The sequence below is a fragment of the Chanodichthys erythropterus genome, chromosome 18 (assembly GCF_024489055.1).
Source record: "Chanodichthys erythropterus isolate Z2021 chromosome 18, ASM2448905v1, whole genome shotgun sequence".
NCBI lineage: Eukaryota > Metazoa > Chordata > Actinopteri > Cypriniformes > Xenocyprididae > Chanodichthys > Chanodichthys erythropterus.
In genome coordinates, this window is record NC_090238.1 from 26548612 (window position 1) to 26570884 (window position 22273).

The 22273-nt window shown below is 36.9% G+C and overlaps 1 protein-coding gene across 2 annotated transcripts in view; it reads right to left on the minus strand.

Annotated features, from left to right (window-relative positions):
• pacrg (PARK2 co-regulated) overlaps nucleotides 1–22273 on the minus strand; it is a 134158-nt gene continuing 111885 nt past the window's right edge. For both annotated transcript variants that reach the window (XM_067368069.1, XM_067368068.1), the window contains one exon: nucleotides 1–719. In XM_067368069.1, coding sequence (XP_067224170.1) covers nucleotides 559–719 — 161 coding nt within the window. In that variant the 3' untranslated portion in view covers nucleotides 1–558. The remainder of the gene's footprint in view (nucleotides 720–22273) is intronic.

Here is a 22273-nt window from a genome sequence, read left to right on the forward strand (position 1 = left end):
GGGAGAGTCTCACTATTTCTTTGTTTACATATATACATGTATATACAGTATATCTAATGATCCTTTTCCTTAATTTTGAGCATCATATTTTATTTTTTTTAGAATTTAAGAAGACCGATTTAAGCAAAATTTAGGTAAATAATTAAGCAAAAATAACTTATTCTTATACTAATAATAATTCTCCAAGACTGATCAATCAGGTAAAATAACTTCAATTTTGTTGCGTTGTTTCCTGTACCTGTGGCCAGCTTGTTTTGGATGTGCATACATTTTCTACATTTCTCTTTGTGTAATTCCCTACAGAATGAAAATTAAATGCAGGTTAGTTGCCACTGAGAGATTTATTGACCCATGTGCTCCTTGTGTCTGTTCATCTTCACAGGAAGCTATGTGTGAGTATGAGTGTTTTCTCCGATACAAACAGCGGTGTCGCACAGACTCATTTAATCTTCAATAAAGTCAGAAATTAGGAATGTAACATAAGGTGTGTGTGTTTACATGTTTGAATAAGAATGTGTATGTCTGTGTGTGTGTTTGCGAGTGAGTTCTCCGCTCTTTTTAGTTGAGGAGGCAGGACTCGTAGGTGGGCACCATGTATTTGATGTTGATGAAGGCATCCTCGCCCCCGTAGCGTTCAAACACCTCAAGCGTTTCCTGGATCAGGTCTCCAATGTTCTCCCTCTTCTGCTGACTGTAGTCAATACCGTCACCGGAGTTTTCTGCACACAAGACACACATTGCATTTAATTAGAATACTTTGTCATGTTTAAAAGTTTAAGAGCCCTAATAAAGACACACATATGCACACACTAATATTCTGAATGAAACTGCTCTGATGACTGTTAAAGATGTTTAGAAGGAGTATGTGTACCTCAGATACACTGAATAAATCTGTAATGTTTTATCAGGAGGATGTTCATGTGCATATCTCTGCTGCTCTCTGATATAACATTAGAGAAACCCATCAATCACTGGGTAACCTATTGCACACACACACACACACACACAGAAATCAATACATTCACACTTCTCCACCATCACACATACACACAACCTCCTCATAAACACACAAGCCCACACGCTATCTACCAAACAAACTTTCTTCTGAGGTCACAGGCCCAATTACACCTGCACAAGAAGTATGAACACACACACACATGCTCCTCTCTGTCTCTCCTGCCTGCTCATTAAAGGGAAGGATGACAGACAGATGAAAAGAGAGAAGTTAAGTAGGGAGTCTCTCTCTTCTAGCGTGTGTGAGCGATTGTTGTCTGACTAAAGTAATTGTATGTCTTCATCTGCTTTTCTTATTTACTGACTTGTGGATGTTCTCCGTACATCAACTCCTCACACACAGGTCTCAAAACCCACAGCCGTCAATAAAATATTAGAACAAAGAAAGTCTTGTGGTGTGTAAATATGCTCATCTGTGTCCTGTTTAAGCAGCTCTGTGTCCATAGTTATGTCCGCGGGCAGATGCCCAGCTAACAGGGAATGTTCTGGCTAATGCTCTGGCAAGGTTATGAACAAACATTTTTCCAATAGCTGTATAAAATGGAATGTTCCCTTAATGTTCACACAACCAAGAAAAAAAAACAAAACATCTTAAAACATTTCTTAAAAAACTGGATGTTTTGAATGTTCAGAAAACTTTGAGTATTACTTTTTCATAACTTAACATTCATGTTCTTTGAACATATTTTTTGTTAGCTGGTTCTTTAGGTTGAATGGGAAAAAATGAAATCACCACATGTGAAAGCTATAAAATCTGACTGGAATTAAATAATATCACTGATTTTATAATGAGCTTTTTAGCTAAAATCAGATAAAAACACAAAAGCAGTAATAATGTAAAATATATTATAATTAAAAACATTTTGTATTTTAATCTATTTTAAAATGTAATTAATTCCTGTGATGGCAAAGCTTAATTTTCAGCATCATTACTCCAGTCTTCAAAGTCACATGATCCTTCAGAAATCATTCTGATATGCTGATTTGGTGCTCAAGAATCATTTCTTATTTATTAACATTTATTATTCATTGTTATTATAAACGTTTAAAACAGCTGTGATGTTTAATGTCTTTGTGGAAAGATTCTACTTTTTTTATACATGATACACATTAATTTAAAATAGAATAGATCTTCTGTAACATTATATCTTTATCAATTTAATGTGTTCTTGCTGAATAAAAGACCCCAAACCATTTAATGGGAGTATATTCATAACTAGGTATGTTGAAAGTTACAAATTAAAGGCTGTGTGGACTGTCAAACCAAGCGTTTTTGAGTCGGTCTAGTTTTTTGGTGTGTTCCGCACTGCTGGCTCTAGGTTTTTGTTTGTTTGTTTGTTTGTTTGTTTGTTTTTTTTGGGGGGGGGGGGGGGGGGGGTTCAGCATGTTGAATCGGCATCTGGTTGTCGGTGATTGGCTGTTCAGCTTAGCGAACGAGTCAGTGCATGAGAATAAAAGCAAAATTGATGAAAGCGAGCAAAGAAGTCAAGGTTGTTATAATTTTACGTCATCTTATCTGAGCATTCGAATGCAGGACTATTTTCATAATAACATGAGCTGACTGAAATTAAGAAAGTAATCCGTGTGATTGATATTTAAAATGGTAAGCAAGCGCTGCTTTATTTACGTTTTGTATATCTGCAGTCCTAGGGCCCTATCATACACCTGGTGCAATGTGACACAAGTGTTGTTTTTTTTTTGCTAGTTTCAGCCCAAGTTATCATTTTCACATCCAGCGCCCACACTGTTTAACTAGCAAATGAACTCGCACCCATCTGTTCGCCCATGGGCGTGCTGGTCTGAAAACTTGGTGTGTTCAGGTGCATTGTTGGCATGTTGCTATTTTGAGGCTACTGCAAACGACTGCGCCATTGACCAACAAAAAACTAGTCTAAAGTCATTGGCGTGTTATTTTTTTTCCCCATTATTTAAAGGACGCGTTAGTAATATGCGCCTATAGGCGAGTGCACAACGCACGTACATTCTGTTTGTTACACACACAGGGATGCGCAGCAGCACACAAACCTGCCAAATATTAAAAATAAAAGAATTACAATGCTTTAAGCTCGCACACAAGCAGATCTGTTTCCTCTATGGAGAAGTGTTCAGTCTTTCTGCTTGCAAATTCCGCCATGTAAATAGCAATCAACCTTTTAAAGGGAATGGGAGATGACACTCTCATTGGTTTATTGCACGTTACGCCCAGAATACACCCATGACTCATTATGAGACTAGGTACAACTATTTTGAACCATTTTTTTCCTTCGTTAAACTAGCAAAAGTCGATTCAGACATGATATGTGCACCTGCGTCATGCGCTTCAAACCATGAGCTTAGATCATTAAAATAGGGCCCCTAGTTTCAGTTTCCCTTTTTGAATAGAAAATAGACTTAAAATAGACTATTGATTTCTGCTGATTTAGACAGATATTTACTTTCACGCAGACACAGAATGCACATGCTATTTGACAGTCACCTTTAGTCCTTTTGGTGTGTTCAAGCGCAGCTTTTTGACCAAGACGCACCTAACGAGAGGTGCCAACACAGTCAGTTTTTGTCACCACTAGTTCTTTGACGTCAGCTTGTTGTGTTCTGGGCTTAAGGCTTCATGTGGTCCACCTGTTGACTAGATATTCTCTATATAGTCAACCAGGATCCAAGAAAAGATACAATAGATCACTTTACACTGTCTGGACCCCAGACACTTATTTCGATGGTGTGACCAACTGTCTGTTGTGTACAGTATCTGTATCTGTACAGTTGTCTCCAACAGGCTGCACATATCCCTGTACTAACATGCTCAAGAAACTCGGCTCATGGGCCACACCAGAGAAAACTGCCAATCACACTGCAGGCCCTGCTTCATACACACATCGGCACAGCTCTCAAACACAGGAAAATAAAATCAACTCCCTCCGCTAATCCAGCCTTCAGGCTTCCTTCACTTTCTTTTTCTCATTCAGCATCTTTACACCAGAACAGGAGGAGAGAGAGAGAGAGAGAAAGTAGGGGGTTAGAATGGGCAGAGGGTTTAAAAAAAAAAAAAAAAACTTTTAAAGAAGAGAGGTATATGGAGAATGCTTTGAAGAGGTAGGAGAGCTTCATTTGCCATCTGTGCATGAACCACACAGATATGCTTCTGTTTGGAATCATGTGGAGTCCAGGCTCTGATCTATGGAGTTTTGGGGGTAGTGGGAAGTTCAAGCAGGAAGAAGGATTCAGCAGCTTTCAGAAACAGAAATCATACCAATAACCGCCCGGATAGAGGAAAACATAAATAAATAAATAAATAAATACACCTACTACAGTATTTCTGTAGCAGTTAAGATTATTCTCAGCCTCAGATTGCACATCCCCATACATGGATTGCTCAATAACCATCTGACATAGATTTAACACAAAAATGGCAAAAGCTTTCTGAAAATAATTACAATCTGATTCATGCGATTTCTGGGAATCAGAGTGCATAGATTTTTATCAGTCTGCCAGGAACCAAAGCTGTGTTTACAAGCTCCCATACAGTGAGGATCTCTGAAAAATAATTAGTTACTGATATGGAATTTTACAAGGTTCATGGCATCCAAAAATTTGTCTTTTTTTTTGTTTCCTCCACAAGATATCCACAATTAATCTTCTGCATATTCCAATATCTTAGTGTTATATCACATTTTCTTGGAAGCTCTTTCCTGTTTAAAGAATAAAAATAAATACCATTCAAAAGAATGGGGTCAGTAAGACCTTGTTTTTGAAGGTTCTTAGGGCCTGTTTACACCTGGTCACTTCATGCATTTTCTGAAATCAGATAGATATCTGATTTATCAAAATGATTCCATTAATACATGGGCCACATAAATGCGTTTCAGCAAACAGATCTTCCGATCTAAATCCGATCTTCAATTCCCAGGCTATATGCACCAAAGCAAGAAATATAAGCTACAATTACAAAATCAAAGACCGCAATAGGAGAGAACAGGGCAAAAGCGCTAGTAAGATCATGCAGTCTTATAACTTTTAATGAAGATGATTGTGTTTTGAGCATCTGAGACATACTTTCTGTTTCTGTAGCACCATATCTGGCAATAACATGTTATTTAGCCTATAACACACTCTCACATGTTTATTTTTTGCATTTTTGGAACGAGAAAAATTTCCATATGTCATTTCAACAACTAGATGCATTTGGACTTCAATTTTGACTGGAATGCATCTCAGACCACCTTCTGAAGTGGTTTGAGTGATCATATTTAAATCCATCTCAAATGCATTTCGGAAGGCATTTACACCCGGTCTTTTCACGATCGGATAGCTTTCCGATCAGAGAAAATGCATGAAGTGACCAGGTGTAAACAGGCCCTTATGTTCACCAAGGCTGAATTTATTTGACAAAAATACAGTTAAAAACAGCAATATAGTGAATATATTACTGTTTTTTTTTTTTTTCTTCCAGGATTCTTTGATGAATAGAAAGTTAAGTTTAGGTTTCGTTTTCACTGTGTTCTGTTCCTATTTTGCCCGCCTGAGTTCCTAGTTAGTTTCCTCAGTTGTTAATTAGTTCCACCTTTTCCTGTTCAGTTCATTATATCTCCCTGTTTCCTCAGTTTTTTGTTTAGTTTAGTTTATGTGTAGTGGTTATGTTCCCCTGTATTTCTCTGTAATCTCCTGAGTGTTAATAAAAGTTTTCTGTTTAAGTCATCATGCGATCACTGCAGCCCCTCATGACAATAAATGTCTTTACTGTCTCTTTTAATGTGATCAATTTAATGTGTCCTTGCTGAATTTCTTACTGACTCCAAAGTCACACTGTGTGATATAGAATTGAAATAAAGCCTCAGGTGTGAGAATGTTGTAATTGTGAGAAAAAAACTCATACTGTGAAATATCACAATTATATTTAAGTTTTCTGGAAACAAGATGGAAACAAGCTTCTATACATTTTATATTTACTCACCTAAACATAAAAAAAACAACTTGGCTTAATCACATTAAATGGTCAGACAGTCGCTTCCTGTGTAAGTGGGCAGTTCTTGGCCAGATTAAGTTGCAATATGGACCAAACATTAGTCACAACCTGGCAATTCAACTACATTCAAATTTTGAATCTGTGTGTGAACGGAGGATGTAATTTTGTCTTGAACAAATGTTTCTCTTTGAATTTCTCTGTCAAACGTCAATCATAAGGAAACCCATCTTTGTGAGTATATCGACACTCTCTCGCTCTTTCTCTCATCTCTTCATTGTAAGTGTGAGATGAGTTTCAACAGCTGTGTCTTTTTTATCCCCCCTCTTCGCCTCTTTTTCCACACCTCTATTCTCACCCCTCGCTCCATTCTTTCTCTCTTACTCTTCCCTCTTCAAATCTAGGCAGACAGGTTGGCGTCAAGAGGGTTGTCATGCCAGAGCAACTAATCCTTCTCTCTTTCTCAGTCTCTCTCTGGACATGTTCAGGGCTGGACGTCTGCTTTAGGGCAGCAGCTGGAGAACTGATGGTTCTTGTGTTTGGATTTAAACTGGCCTGATCTACACACAGAATGTTGATATTGGATTACACTCCCGCTAATGGCCGACAGGGTATAAAGAGAGATGTACAAACAGTACAACACTGTGAGGCAAGACATTTGCTAAAGGACTAAGTAAATCTGTCAATAAACACATGTTTCAGATGACTGCTCATCACATAAACAAAAGAAAAAACAAACAAACTGTACTACTTAAAAGAAAAATTGTGCTACTCTGAGTTCATTCGGCGGCTGCTATGAGACACTTGTTGCATACTGATCGATATTAGAATATCATATTAATAAATGCTGGATGGCTCGTGTTGATAAATGGCATGCAATTAATTTTAAAACATATTGTATGTCAGTGAAAATGCTGTATTACTGTTACTAAAAATAAAGCTGCATCTGATTATGCTATGTTAGCTACTTGACAAAATAGTGTTTTTTCTTTGAGGCATGGTGAAAACATCCAGTCGCGGAAAATCAAGAAAACGAGATTCAAACAATAAGACTAAACGTGTTCAGCTATATAACAATAATTAGTTTTCTGTCTATAATGTAACCAAACAGTTGTTCCCTTGTCTAATAAAACATGTAATATATTAAAGGGTTAGTTCACCCAAAAATGAAAATAATGCCATTTATTACTCACCCTCATATCGTTCCACACCCGTAAGTCCTTTGTTCATCTTCGGAACACAAATTAAGATATTTTTCATCAAATCCAATGGCTCAGTGAGGCCTGCATAGACAGCAATGGTACCTCCTCTCTCAAGATCCATAAAGGTACTAAAAACATATTTAAATCAGCTCATGTGAGTTCAGTGGTTCTACCTTAATATTATAAAGTGACGAGAATATTTTTTGTGTGCCATAATAAAACCGCAAATCGAGGGTAACAGGGGTGTGATGTCACTGATAGGTGACCCACAGACAAAGCTCCGTGTCCTGGTTAAAATTGCTTATTTCTCTGGATTCAAACATTCTTGGAAACATCTGGGATAGAGTACACAAGTCAACAAAATATATAACACTGTTCTAGTGGATTTTGGATATTTTAACCAAAAAATCGTACATATTGTGCCTTTAAATTAAACGAGCTGCTGAGAGAACGAGAGAAAGTGTGTCGTACATACGTACACCTCATCATCACTACCACTACTGCACTGCATCATTTCTGTCATCATTGTCACCTTATTAACAGATTATGTATGTAGCTCACACATACAGTTGCAAGAAAATGTATATGAACCCCTTGCGGAATCTGTGAAAATGTGAATAATTTTAACAAAATAAAGGAGATAATACAAAATGCATGTTATTTTTTATTTAGTACTGTCCTGAGTAAGATATTTTACATAAAGGATGTTTACATATAATCCACAAGACAAAACAATAGCTGAATTTATTAAAATAACCCCATTCATAAGTATGTGAAACACTGATTCTCAATACTGTGTGTGGTTACCTGATGATCCACGACTGTTTTAATGTTTTGTGATGGTTGTTCATGAGTCTCTTGTTTGTCCTGAGCAGTTAAACTGAGCTCTGTTCTTCAGAAAAATCCTCCAGGTCCTGCAGATTCATCAGTTTTCAAGCATTTTTGCATATTTGAACCCTTTCCAGCAGTGACTGTATGATTTTGAGATCCATCTTTTCACACTGAGGACAATTGAGGGACTCAAACTCAACTATTAAAAAAGGTTCAAACATTCACTGATGCTCCAGAAGGAAACACGATGCATTAAGAGCCAAGGGGTGAAAACATTTGGAATTTGAAGATCAAGGTAAATTGTATTTAATTTGTCTTCCGGGAAACATGAAAGTATCTTCTGTTGCTTTCAAAGAGCCATACTAAATGAAAAACAATGATATTTAAACAAAATAAGAAAAATTTTGACATCTTCATCCTGTTCAAAAGTTTTCACACCCCGACTCTTAATGCATCGTGTTTCCTTCTGGAGCATCAGTGAATGTTTGAACCTTTTTTAATAGTTGTGTTTGAGTCCCTCAATTCTCCTCAGTGTGAAAACACAGATCTCAAAATCATACAGTCACTGCTGGAAAGGGTTCAAATATGCGAAAATGCTTGAAAACTGATGAATCTGCAGGAGCTGGAGGATTTTTCTGAAGAACAGAGCTCAGTTTAACTGCTCAGGACAAACAAGAGACTCATGAACAACCATCACAAAACAAAAAAACAGTCATAGATCATCAGGTAACCACACAGTATTGAGAATCAGTGTTTCACATACTTATGAATGGGGTTATTTTAATAAATTCAGCTATTGTTTTGTCTTGTGGATTATATGTAAACATCTTTTATGTAAAATATCTTACTCAGGACAGTACTAAATAAAAAATAACATGCATTTTGTATTATCTCCTTTTTTTTTGTTAAAATTATTCACAAGTTGTTCACATACTTTTTCTTGCAACTGTACATACATTCTAATAAACACTTTTTGTTCTGTACATACACTTAAACCCACTACACATGCTTAAATGTACAGACACGTACACTATAGCTAACTCTGATGTAACATCACAAACTGCTAAACCTTCCTGTACTCATTCACACACACACACACACACATGTTTGTTTTTGTGAAATGTGGGGACATTCCATAGACATAATGGTTTTTATACTGTACAAACCGTATTTACTATCCCCCTACACTACCCCTACCCCTAAACCTAACCCTCACAGGAAACTGTGCACACTTTTACTTTCTCACAAAAACTCATTCTGTGTGATTTATAAGCCTTTTGAAAAGTGGGGACATGCTGAATGTCCTCATATTTCACCTTTTTTTGTAATACCCATGTCATACCCATGTCATTATACACATTTATGTCCTGATATTTCACAAAAACAAGTACACACACACACACACACACACACACACACACACACACACACACACACACACACACACACACACACACACACACACACACACACACACACACTCCAGGTGAGAACAAAGATGTCAAATTAGCAGTTACTCTAAATAATACATAAAAATGTCCTTATATTTTTTCAAACGTTCTCAGCATTTCCTCTCACAGGTCCTGACCTTGTGTGAGCTCTGCTAATGGTGGTAGCATTAATATTCATGTCTAACAGCTTGATGAAATGTACCTTTGCACCATGAACAGGTGTGCATGTGTGAATAGCTCATTTACACCTCATAATGGTTGCGGGCAATTGTTCATGCAGTAACAGCACAAGATAACAACTTTTTAAATATCATTTATATTCCTTTTTTTTTTCTTCAAAACAAAAGATGTGATTCATCTCAGAACTGGTTGGTTTGGTCCATGGCTTTGCATTCTTTGTGTGAAGAATTTGAAGAATGTTTAATTTGTTAAAATTAGTTACCTACATCAATTAAGATGAACTAACAATGAACAATATTTTACAGCATCTAATAATCTGTTAATGTTAATTTCTACATTTACTAATAAATTTTTTCAAATTAAAAGTTGTATATGTTGACATTACTCAATGCGCTCTGAGAAAAGGGGGTTGTGTAACGATGGCATCTGAGTAATCAGTGGTGTTAAGCTCAGCAGAAAAAGAGGTGTTAAGCTGAAATACAGAGACACACATACAGAAAGAAATGGGGAAATGTTCTGCATGTAACATGAGTGCTGAGCTGCTGTTTGTGAAAGATGAGCTGGGGGCCCAAGACAGCTGGGAATGAGATGAAGAGTTTTTACACCCATCACACTGAAGTATATGTAACGTGTTGGGGAGAAAGGAAGGTTATTTCGACGTTAGTTTAGTCATTTGCCCTGGCTATAGCTTTAGTAGCTGATACTTCAACTACAGTCAAGATCTTAGGGCATTTTCACACCTAGTTTGTTTAAGCACTCCAGGCGGTCTCAGGGCAATATAACATATGTGAACACCTCAAATGATCTCACACCCCTTTTCCACCAGAATGGTTTGCATTCTGGAGCCAGAGCCTGTCCTTGGCCAGGTGAACTGGAACCTGTCGCAAAGCGAGGAATGAACGGTGACATAGTGCTATTATGCTTGTTTACCTGACTATAACCAGACTAAAAACACATTGCACATCCCGGTGTTTGTGCAGGCAGTTGTCGCTGTTCACATTACCGAGATTGATTCTAGCAAACCGGCAGCTCACGGGAGTAACTGCCGGTATTCTAATCTGTTGTTTTTGGAGATAAATTAACATTAGCTATGTAACATTAGCCCCAGAGCATGCAGACAAAACGCAATAAACTCTGTCATGTTATCTTGCATTCAGATGCCTGGTGCTTGGGAACGCAATTGTGTGAGGCGCTTCTGGCAGGGAATTATACCGAACCACTTTAACAACTTTGATCAGGCATTACAGGATGACCAAAACAGCATTGCAGATGCTGTGCAACAAGATCTGTCCACTGGTTGATCCAGTTATGACATACCATTGCAAAGTCACATGTTTTTTGATGCACACCAAGGAATTTATTTGCTAAAAGTGTTTCCAACATTGTTTCGTAGCACATAAAAATGTATCCGACTCAGTTGAGCCCATAAGTTTTTTATGTGCTTTTTTAGAATGTATGTGCATCTTGGCGTTTACTGGCTTGGCTTGGGATATACGCAATATCCCAAAATGCACATAAAAATAGGTGGATGGAACCCATTGAAACTATTATAGCTATTGAAACCGCTGATTCACTTACTCTCTCACACACTGGGTTTCTCTCGAGCACATAGTTTTATATATTTAGATATAAAGAACATTGTAGTACAACATTATTACATTGCTCAACGAGACAGCGTCAGCATTTTTCGACTGTTCAAGACCTGCTTTTAGGGCCAGAGTTGAACCAATCTTCAAAAATGCCCTTTTGTAGTGTCTCTTTTTTAAAAATGTTTGGTAACACTTTACAATACGGTTCATTTGTTAAACATTAGTTAATGTATTAACTAACATGAACTAACAATGAGCAATACATTTGTTACTGTATTTACTAATCTTCGTTAGTGTTAGTTAATGAGAATACAGTTGTTCATTCTTTGTTCATGTTAGTTCACAGTGCATTAACTAATGTTAACAAGCTTTTAATAATGTATTAGTAAATTTTGAAATTAACATTAACAAAGATTAATAAATGCTGTATAAGTGCAGTTCATTATTAGTTCATGTTAACTAATGTAGTTAACTAATGTTAACTAATGAACCGTATTGTGAAGTGTTACCAAATGTTTTTTACTATTCTAATAATATTATATTTAGGTTGTAGTGACCAGTTGCAGTCAGATATGCAAATTATTACATAAGTAATGTGGTGGTGCCATGGTATAGTGATGTGAAACACATTTTAACAGTGTTTATTGTGATTTTTTTCTCGGTAACATCCATAATTGTAAAGACGGCAAGTTTCTTTAAAATAATAAATGAAATTGAAGCATTTTAGATAACTGCATGACATGTTGTATGCTATTTGGTTAGAAAAAAAAAATGCCTGCAAAAGGCAAAATCCCCAAAAAAGGAATCAAATACGTATATTCCCTAAAAAAAATATTTCAAACACTGCTGCCAACATTCATATATCAGCATTTGTTCAGTGCATCTTGGTCTATCCTAATAATTAATGGCATTACCAATGTGGGTTAGCCAATCATAAAAGAAGGTAGTCACATATACTAGTTTTAAGAGTAGAGCAGCAAAACCAGCCTGAGAAAAGATCAGAGAGAGAGAAAAAGGTCATATAAAATGAGATTACGACACTAAGACTCACATTACAAGTGAGATTTAGATAAAAATAAGTTAAAAGTGTAGAAAATGGGCTCTTTAAGCCCATTAAGCACTTTCCTATTTTATTGTATCATTTTGCTGAGATGTAATAAACACTAAAATGTCCATCTTTTATTGTCCCTGTGTTTGCTGTGATTGGTATTTCCTTACAGTGATCAGTCAGCTGCATGTCACACTAATGAATTAATGGTCTGTAGCACTTATGAACCTCTCCTCGTGTGTCCATGAGTTAAAATGCTCTCTGCTCCCTCCATTAGTGGGATGAAGAGCCTTTAGACGGAGCGTCTGATCCGTCTCTCCACTCCTTTACCTCCCCTATGGGGCCTATTAGCATTCCAATCCATTCCACTCCAGGGGTTTTCATTGGTGGAGGTTATTCATTTCTTTAATATGATTGGCTGTGGGGGAAAAGGGGAGGCGGGAAAGGAAACCATGGCCTGTCAGTGTGATTAAATGCATAGCCCAACCATGACACCAGAGCTCTGATAAGCTCTCACTTTCTCTTTCTTTCTTTCATTCCGTCTTACCAAAATCCAAAGCTATGTGACACAAAACATTCAGAGGGTTTGTGTTCTCTGTCTCTCACTATTACGAGAGGTACAGCTCTCCAGTAAATGAGTGTTTTATGGGTCTTCAGGCAGGAGTTCAGTCTTTATGGACAACACACCTCCTTAACTAGCAGAGTTTAAGAGAGCTACTTACATAAAGCCCAGTGTGTGTGTGTGTGTGTGTGTGTGGTTTGTGTATAAATGATAATTAGTGTTCTGTAAAAAGAAGTTTGGGGAGCAGCAGCTTTCCAGAACAACATAGGAAATCATAGGAATGAGGTAGCTTCTGTGAGCAAAACAACATACTGTATGACTCAAAGTCTAAACAAACCTGTTACACTGACAGATGCCATATCACTTGACAGATCAGAGATAAGATGTTTTTGTTCTCATTCAGGAAGACCAGATTCAGGAAACCATCAGGCTAAATTCCCAAAGCAAAAACTGCTAAAACAAACATCTTTCGTTCTGTGTGAGTGTGTTAGAGAGTTAGTGAACCATGTCAGAGTCTTAAGCGCATATGTTGGTTTTATCGCTAGCAGATGTCCTTTATTTAAAAGGAAGAGGAAATTGAGGTTACTCACAATGTGGTTTTCTATAATCTAGAGTAGTACCAAGTCTTTACAGTCATCATAAATTTAGAACAAGTAAAGTTCATGTCATCATGTCTTTCCAAATCTATATGACATTCTTCTGTGGAACACAAAAGTAGGTGTTCACGTATATTTAAAAAAGATTATATTATATTATATTATATTATATTATATTATATTATATTATATTATATTATATTATATTATATTATATTATATTATATTATATTATATTATATTATATTATATTATATTATATTATATTATATTATATTATTCCTAGTCTTCCAAAGTCACAATAGCAATAGTGAGAAGCCATTACATTTAAAGGGTTAGTTCACCCAAAAATGAAAATTCTGTCATTTATTACTCACCCTCAAGTCGTTCCTCACCCGTAAGACCTTCGTTCATCTTCAGAACACAAATTAAGATATTTTCGATGAAATCTGAGATGTATATGACTTGTTCTACAGCAATTTTACCGACAATTTCAAGGTCCAGAAAGATACTAAAGACATTGTTAAAACAGTCAACGTGACTGCAGTGGTTTATGAAGTGGGAATACTTTTTGTGTGCAAAAACAAAACGAAAATAGTGACTTTATTCAACAAAATCTTCTCTTCCATGTCATTCTCATACATTGTTTTACGTCCAGCACTTCCGTGTTCTATATCAGAACACTGACTCATTATTGGCCGGCTCCAGCGTCAAGTATCACATGCATGCTTCATGCTGCTCATAGCTTTGGCCAGTATGGAGACGGCATTTGGACGTGAACACGGAAGCCTTCACTGTGCTTACTGTGGCAATTACATAAGGTTAATGACAGGAAAGAGAAGAGATTGTTGAATAAAGTGGTTATTTTTGTTTTGTTTTTGCACACAAAAAGTATTCTCGTCGCTTCATAAAATTAAGGTTGAACCACTGCAGACACATCGACATTTTTAACAATGCATTTAGTACCTTTATGGACCTTGAAAGAGTCGGTTAAATATATACACTACCGTGTAAAAGTTTGGGATCGGTAAGATTTATAATATCTTTAAAAGAAGTTTCGTCTTCTTACCAAGGCTGCATTTATTTAATTAAAAATACAGTAAAATCAGTAATATTGTGAAATATTATTACAATTTAAAATAACTGTTTTCTATTTGAAAATATTTGAAAATTTAATTTATTCCTGTGATGGCAAAGCTGAATTTTCAGCATCATTACTCCAGTCTTCAGTGTCACATGATCCTTCAGAAATCATTCTAATTTGATGATTTGCTGCTCAAGAAACATTTATTGTGTACAATTGTACAAAATATTTGTGTACAATATTTTTTCAGGATTCTTTGATGAATAGAAAGTTCAAAAGAACAGCATTTATTTGAAATATAATCTTTTGTTACATTTTAAATGTCTTTACTGTCACTTTTGATCGATTTAATGCATCCTTGCTGAAAAAAAAATTAATTTCTTTAAATTCTTCTCAAAAAAATAAAAATAAAAATTCTTACTGTCCCCAAACTTTTGAACGGTAGTGTATAATATTACAAAAGCTTTGTACTTCAGATAAATGCTGTTCTTTTGAACTTTCTATTCATCAAGGAATCCTGTAAAAAGTATACAACTGTTTTTAACATTGATAATAGTAATAAATGTTTCTTGAGCAGGAAATCATCATTTTAAAATGATTTCTGAAGGATCATGTGACACTGAAGACTGGAGAAATGATGCTGAAAATTCAGCTTTTCCAACACAGAAATAAATTACATTTTATATTATATTCCAATAGAAAACAGTTATTTTAAATTGTAATAATATTTCACAATATTACTGTTTTTACTGTATTTTTAATTAAATAAATGCAATCTTGGTGAGCAGACAAAACTTATTTTAAAAATATTAAAAATCTTACCCCAAACAAATCGATCCCAAACTTTTGAACGGTAGTGTATACCTCACAGATTTCATCAAAAATATCTCAATTTGTGTTCTGAAGATGAACAAAGGTCTTATGGGTGTGGAACGACATGAGGGTGAGTAACTAATGACTAACTTTTAACTAACTTTTTAATTTAAATCATTATTCAATGAATAATAGCCATAACTCACCAACCTTATTTGTGCTGGCATATTTTTAAACTTGGCACAACATAAACAGTTCCGAGTCGTGTTCGATGTCAGTGATGTCAAATCTTGCATCGCTGACATAATTTTTAAACTAAAACACAGATTTTCAGTGCTTATTTGACAGTGTGACAGAAAACTCTATTCTATTGAGCCCAGAAAGAACATTGTGCTGAACCAATACTGTTCACTTTTCAACTCAGTTGAACATCATTACATGCACATTAAATGAGTTCCTTTGCTGAATTATTGCAAAACAAGCATTATAAATAAATATAGAGAGGGAAAGAAACCACTAGTAAGAAGTAAAAAGCATTACAGTAAGACAAAGAGAGCTAGAAATACAGGAAGGGAGAGAAAGACCTGCAGCGGGATGTGTTTTTTCACTTCGTCCCACATGACTACCCTCCTCATCAGTGGTGTAGTGGTAAAGGAATAGCCTCTCGCTGCTCACCTCATTACCGTCTGTATACATGACACAGACTCACTTCTTCCTCTCTCTTCTCCCTCAGGGTGGATGCTTAAATGACAGCTATTAGCCAAACACAGGGCTATTTGTTTTCATATTTCCTGGCCCTGTGCTATCTGACATGATTCTATTTGTGCCTGCAGTGTTACACCGCGTGTGTGATGACTGATGGGGCGCCAGGCAGAGCTGGTTTTGCTTGGCTGCTAAACTGGGGCATTCGCGGAGGTGGAGGGGCACAGGACACTGATATAACTCATTCATCATATGGAGAGATGGCGAGAGAGACAATTTATACATTCCATTTTTAGGAAATAGTGTGATTTGCATAGTCAAATTAATAAAACTTTTTGATTTGATTTTGACCCTAAAAGAGAAAGAGATGCATCATATAGCACCAAAAGGGAGCTATAACCATGGTAGACATCGACATCCTTCCAAATATTCAGATTAGTCTAATGATATGAAACAGTATTTTCATTGAAATATCATTAAATATGTTTATACTACAATTCAAAAATTTGACTTAAGTATGTTTCTTTCTTCTTCTTTTTTTCAGCAAAAGTTATTAAACTGATCAAAAATGACCAGAAAAAATATATATATATAAAAAAAAAGTGTATTATGGTATGGAAAATTCAGTTTTAAATAAATAAATATATATATATATATATATATATATATATATATATATATATATATATATATATATATATATATATATATATATATATATATATATATATATATATATATATATATATATTAGCTTAATATAATGTCTTAAAGAATTAGTCCACTTTCAAAGCGGAAGTACATGCAAGGCGATCATTTGTGTTTATAAACCATATTCAGTTGTATTTTTGTAGAAAATGACTGATCGTTTCACTAGATAAGACCCTTATACCTCGTCTGGTATCATTTAAAGCCCTTTTGAAGCTGCACTGAAACTGTAATTTTGACCTTCAACCGTCTGGAGGCCATTTAAGTCCACTATAAGGAGAATAATCCTGGAATGTTTTCATCAAAAACATTCATTATATATATATAAATAACTTCAAAGTTACTGGCCACTGGATTTATTTCCTCACCAAAGCTCCTTTTTAATCTCAAACTGCACTTGGCAAGTGTTAATTTTGGCCTCTGTAATTGAGGCACTGCATTCACACTTCACACAGGAACAAAACACACATGTTTTAACTTGAATGCATTTGTTTATGAACATGTTCAGTAAAATGATCTAGTGTTCAGTAAACAGCAGAGCTTCCCTGAGTGAACGCCAGACCTCTGTAACTCTCTTAGGGGGTCACATGACAAATGTTACCTGTCATTTCATGCTTTCTAAACTCAAATATTTTTTCCCCCTGTATGTTCCTTATGAGAGTAATCAGAGCTGCAACATTAAACAGAAGCCTGAATAAGGAGCAGTCAAGTTTATTACATCAGTGAAAGAATGAGAGTGAGAGAGACAGATGGGCCACCAGAGGCTACCACACGCTTCCTCTCTCTATCTATCTATCTATCTTCAATTACTCACCTCTCTTACTCACACCGTTTATGCCTTTTCTCTTAGATCATATTCCTGCTTTGTCATATGAGAGCAAGTAGGAGTGTGAGTGTAGCATGTTGGTGTTTCTTTAACTATATAGGCACTTTTATGTCACAGGGGTTGATTTTCAAGAAAACTTACAGATATAGAGCTGTTATTTATTTATTTATTTATTTTGCATATGAAAGTTACATTAAAATGGTCCTGGAAATTTTTTAGCATAAAACAAATTACAACAGTACCGCAATTGTGGCATCATCTCCACAAGTGACAAGTTATTGTGTTAAACATAATGTGTCCCAGCTGAAAAATCCAGCGCAAACCAGCATGAATTCCATGTTGGCTGGATTTTTTTAGCAGGAATGTGAAGAAAAAGAAAAATTACAGAAAATATCACCTCTCAACTGAATCTCAGGCTAAAAGTATAAAATTATGCAAAATTGTGAGAATGTTATTTGAATGTGTACTTAAGATACATTAAGTATTAAGGCCAGAACACACCAAGCCAACGCCGACGCACTAGTGGCGATGAAAGCAGACTGCATGGTTTGCTCACGTCGGCAGCATCTGTGTCCAAAGTTGCCCTGACAAACCAAACCGATGCTAAACAGCCAACTGCCAAGCAGCACGTCAGTTCTCAGTAGCTGAACAGCCAATCAGAATGATCAGATGGCCCGACGGACCGACGAGCTCCAACGCCGATTCAACATTTTGAATCGGCCGAAAAAAGGCAGACGAGGACCAACTTCAGCCGACGGTGTGGAACACACTGAGAAAACTTAGTCGGCCGACGAAGAAAAACTGCCCGACGGCCGACTGTCAGCTTGGTGTGTTCCGGCCTTCAGCGAATTAGCCTCAGCAAGATTAATGAATGTGACATTTTATTGCGAAAATGTTTAAATGTCATTATCATTGCTAGTGAATGTAATACAGAATGGAAAGCACTGATGTCTTTGAAAAGGAAAAATGAATAATGTAAATAAAGATAATAAAAAGATTAAACTTCACGCTGTTCATAAAATGATCCTGTCCATCAACGCCACTAGAAGTGAAGTGAAAAAATAGCAGAGGATGCAAGAGACAAAGAATGAAAAACTGTATTGACAGAAAACGAGAGGAACAGAGGGAGGGCCGAAGAAAAGCAATGTTCTTGTGAGTAAACTACTCACAATCAAACACTATGACACAACATGCTCTACCAAACACACTTTAAGGGTTAGTTCTCCCAAAAATGAAAATTCTGTCATTAATTACTCACCCTCATGTCGTTCCACACCCGTAAGACCTTCGTGCATCTTTGGAACACAAATTAAGATATTTTTGATAAAATCCGATGGCTCAGGCCTCTATTGAGAGCAAGATATTTAACACTTTCAGATGGCCAGAAAGCTACTAAAGACGTATTTAAAACAGTTCATGTGACTACAATGATTCAACCTGAATGTTATGAAGCAAAAAAAATACTTTTTGCGTGCCAAGAAAAAAAAGTAACAACTTTACTCAACAATATCTAGTGTGGAACGACATGAGGGTGAGTAATTAATGACAGAATTTTCATTTTTGAGTGAACTAACCCTTAAAGTACTCACTGCGTCAACTGTGTAGGAGACTGACAGGCAGGGGCGCAGGAGACATTTTCAAAGTGGGGGGGACCAAACTGCGTTCCGGGGGATATTGTTATGACCACGGATGGTGCATGTGTGCATACCGAACGCGGCTTTCCGCGCTCATGGGCAAAGGAGTTTCTTTGAAAGGCTCACGCGCGAGACTGAGCGGAATGCGGGAAATGAAGTATACCAGGGCCCTAAATTGTAATGGACTGGAGCTCACGGATCCCATCGAGAGAAATGGGAATGCGGGGACACCACGATGCGAAAGGGCACTTTCACTTTCGCGATCAAAGTGCATGCCACTGATAAGCTTTGTAAATGCAGCATTACAGTATACACATACCAATTAAACGCGCAGGTCTCCTCTCGTGCGTCCTCCCCACTGTGTCGCCGGTCGAGGCAATAACTTTCGTTTCGCTTTTAGATATCTCTTTTATAGATGCCATCAATGCTTTTAACTTTCTAGATGTAATTACCGAAATTAAAACAGTCCATAAACTACAAATCCTCATGAAAACTTCATTCAAGCCAGCTCGCGCTTCAACCTGAGAGATCAGCCTCCTTACCTTAAAGTGTCAAATTTCTCGGTTTCTAAATGGACGGTTTGGCTTGATTGACAAACGCTAACGTTCGGCCATGATTTATATACCATCGACCTGTCCTAAAACGCTAGCACGCTTTGATCGATTGCTTGGAGATCGCGTGTTTCTCCGTTCGAGAGCGCATTTCCTGTTCACAGTTGATTATTTACGGACAAAAGCTCAAAGAAACGTGAAAATGGTCTCATTTGAAAGAAAATATCCTAAGCTAAAAGATGATATATTGCGACTGATTGAAGCAGCCCTTATCAAAAGTGCGGGGGTTGATTTCTGTCTTTTCAAAACTGCGGGGGTCCTGACCCCCCTGTCCCCCATGCCAATGGCATGCCTGCTGACAGGGAAGAGGAAAAACTGTTAAATAAAGTTGCTATTTTTGTTTTGTTTTTGCACACAAAGAGTATTCTCGTCACTTCATAACATTAAGGTTGAACCACGTTGACTATTTTAATGATGTCTTTACACTTGACATTTGACTTGACGTTTGATATTCAACAGTATTCTTGACATTTATTCAACAGTGCTTTGATCTGCCTGCATTGACACTATTCTTGAAGAGCTGCTGTGCAGCAAAAATTATGTACCAGTTATCAATGTAAAGCTGCTTTGATACAATCTGCATTGTAAAAAGCGCTATATAAATAAAGGTGACTTGACTTGACTTGACTACATCTCTGGACCTTGAATGTGGTAATTTCGTTGCTTTCTATGGGAGATAAAAAATATCTTAATTAAAGATTAAAAATATCTTAAGTTGTGTTCCGAAGATGAATGAAGGTCTTACGAGTTTGGAACAACATGAGGGTGTCCAATGAGTGGCACTAAAAGTAGTTTTATCTGAAACAAATAAATATAAATCTGGCAACATTTTATTAAGTTGGTTGTTATGTATCGCAGCAGTTTGGAAGTGAAATGTCATGCGAGTATCGCTAAAAGGTTTATCGAGTTTGAACCGCGCACTCAAACCTACCCTATCCCTAACCATTAATGTTAACAAAATCAAAGGAGAGATAAAAATGCATTTGTTGAAAATACCATGCCATTTCAGCTTGCATCTACAAGTCTTTGGAGCGGTTTTATCGAGGCCCATGTTTATCGAGGCCCATGTCTCACGGGACTTTGTGGTATCGGTATCCTACCCAGGTGCTCCACATCCCAAGTGTTGTTTGTGTTTTACTGCCCCAGTGATTATTTCAGCTGGAAACTGCAGTGAATTATAGGTATAGGTACGCTTTTTGGAGTTTTTGCAAAAATGATTGCATGTTTTTCCAAAGTGCCTAGGTTGCAGATCTTCCTAAAATCGGTGTTGTGAGACATCAAAGCTCTCTGTGAGCTCAGAATGCTTTTATTTATCCATTTAGAAGAATCTGAGGTGCTCTTTACCTGTCAGTCATTTTTTGTGTTTGTGTTTGGTTTTGAGAGAGGAAGTTAGCGAAATGGCTAACACCACTAAAAGCACCTGCAAGCAAGATGACAGAAGGTCAAAACATGTTTGTACATGTGAGCATGTGACTGTGCCAACTAATCGTGTAAAACAGCCTAAACTGACATACACAGGTGTAAAACAAGAACTTTTGAGTTCAGTTTACCGCGTGCAAAACAAGACATTTGACTCACATGATCATGAACACAACTGAAATTCAGTTTCATCACCCATAAAACCTGTTTGAGAAGCTCACGAAATCTGTGCCAGTCTACATGTTCACACATGCACACAATTGATGTGGAATGTTGATTAAAGAGCAAAGATAAACACACACTCACTACTCACGCTTCAGAGTCATTAGTATTCAGCTCTAACCATCTACTCCCCAGTGTATGTCTCAGCAATGGCTGCAGGTAACAGTTTTATGAAAGCGAAGGACGAGAGAGGCAGAGAGGGAGGGAGGGAGGGAGGGAGGGAGGTAGAGAGGGAAATGCTTGCCTCTTTTTCTCCAAGAGAGAGAGAACAGATTAATCCTGTGATTTCAGCTGCCTGTATCTGCTCAATAGGGGAAATTACGGCTGGCACAAGGCTCCATTTTCATTAGAGTCCAGACTACATATATATTCAGGCTCTAATTGAGGCCAGGGCCCTCCTGCTCTATAATCGGGCCCTCCATAACTGTCTGTTTAGTTCTTTCTGCTCCTTTCCCTGCGTTTTAATGATTTCTGTGTGTAGCGGCCCATGGCTGTTTAACGGATCACTTCCTGCTCGGTTTGCCTGTTCGTTCCAAACAAAGTTCAGCGGAATGGAGACGATTCATCACTTCTGGGTTCGCCTTTGAGAGACTGAAAAAAGAGAATGCGGATAGCTTGCACATCCTCCGTATGCCAGATTTAATGAGTAATGTTTAGCGGAATGGGAGAGATGCATGCTGGGAGAATTTTCAAAAGGCATGTTTTTGTGCTTCCAAGACCGAGTGTGGATGTCAAAATGATTAGTTCTAGTTAAGCTAAAAACTCAACATACACTAAAATCACACATCACATACACACACTGTGCAGAAATGAAAAGGAAAGAG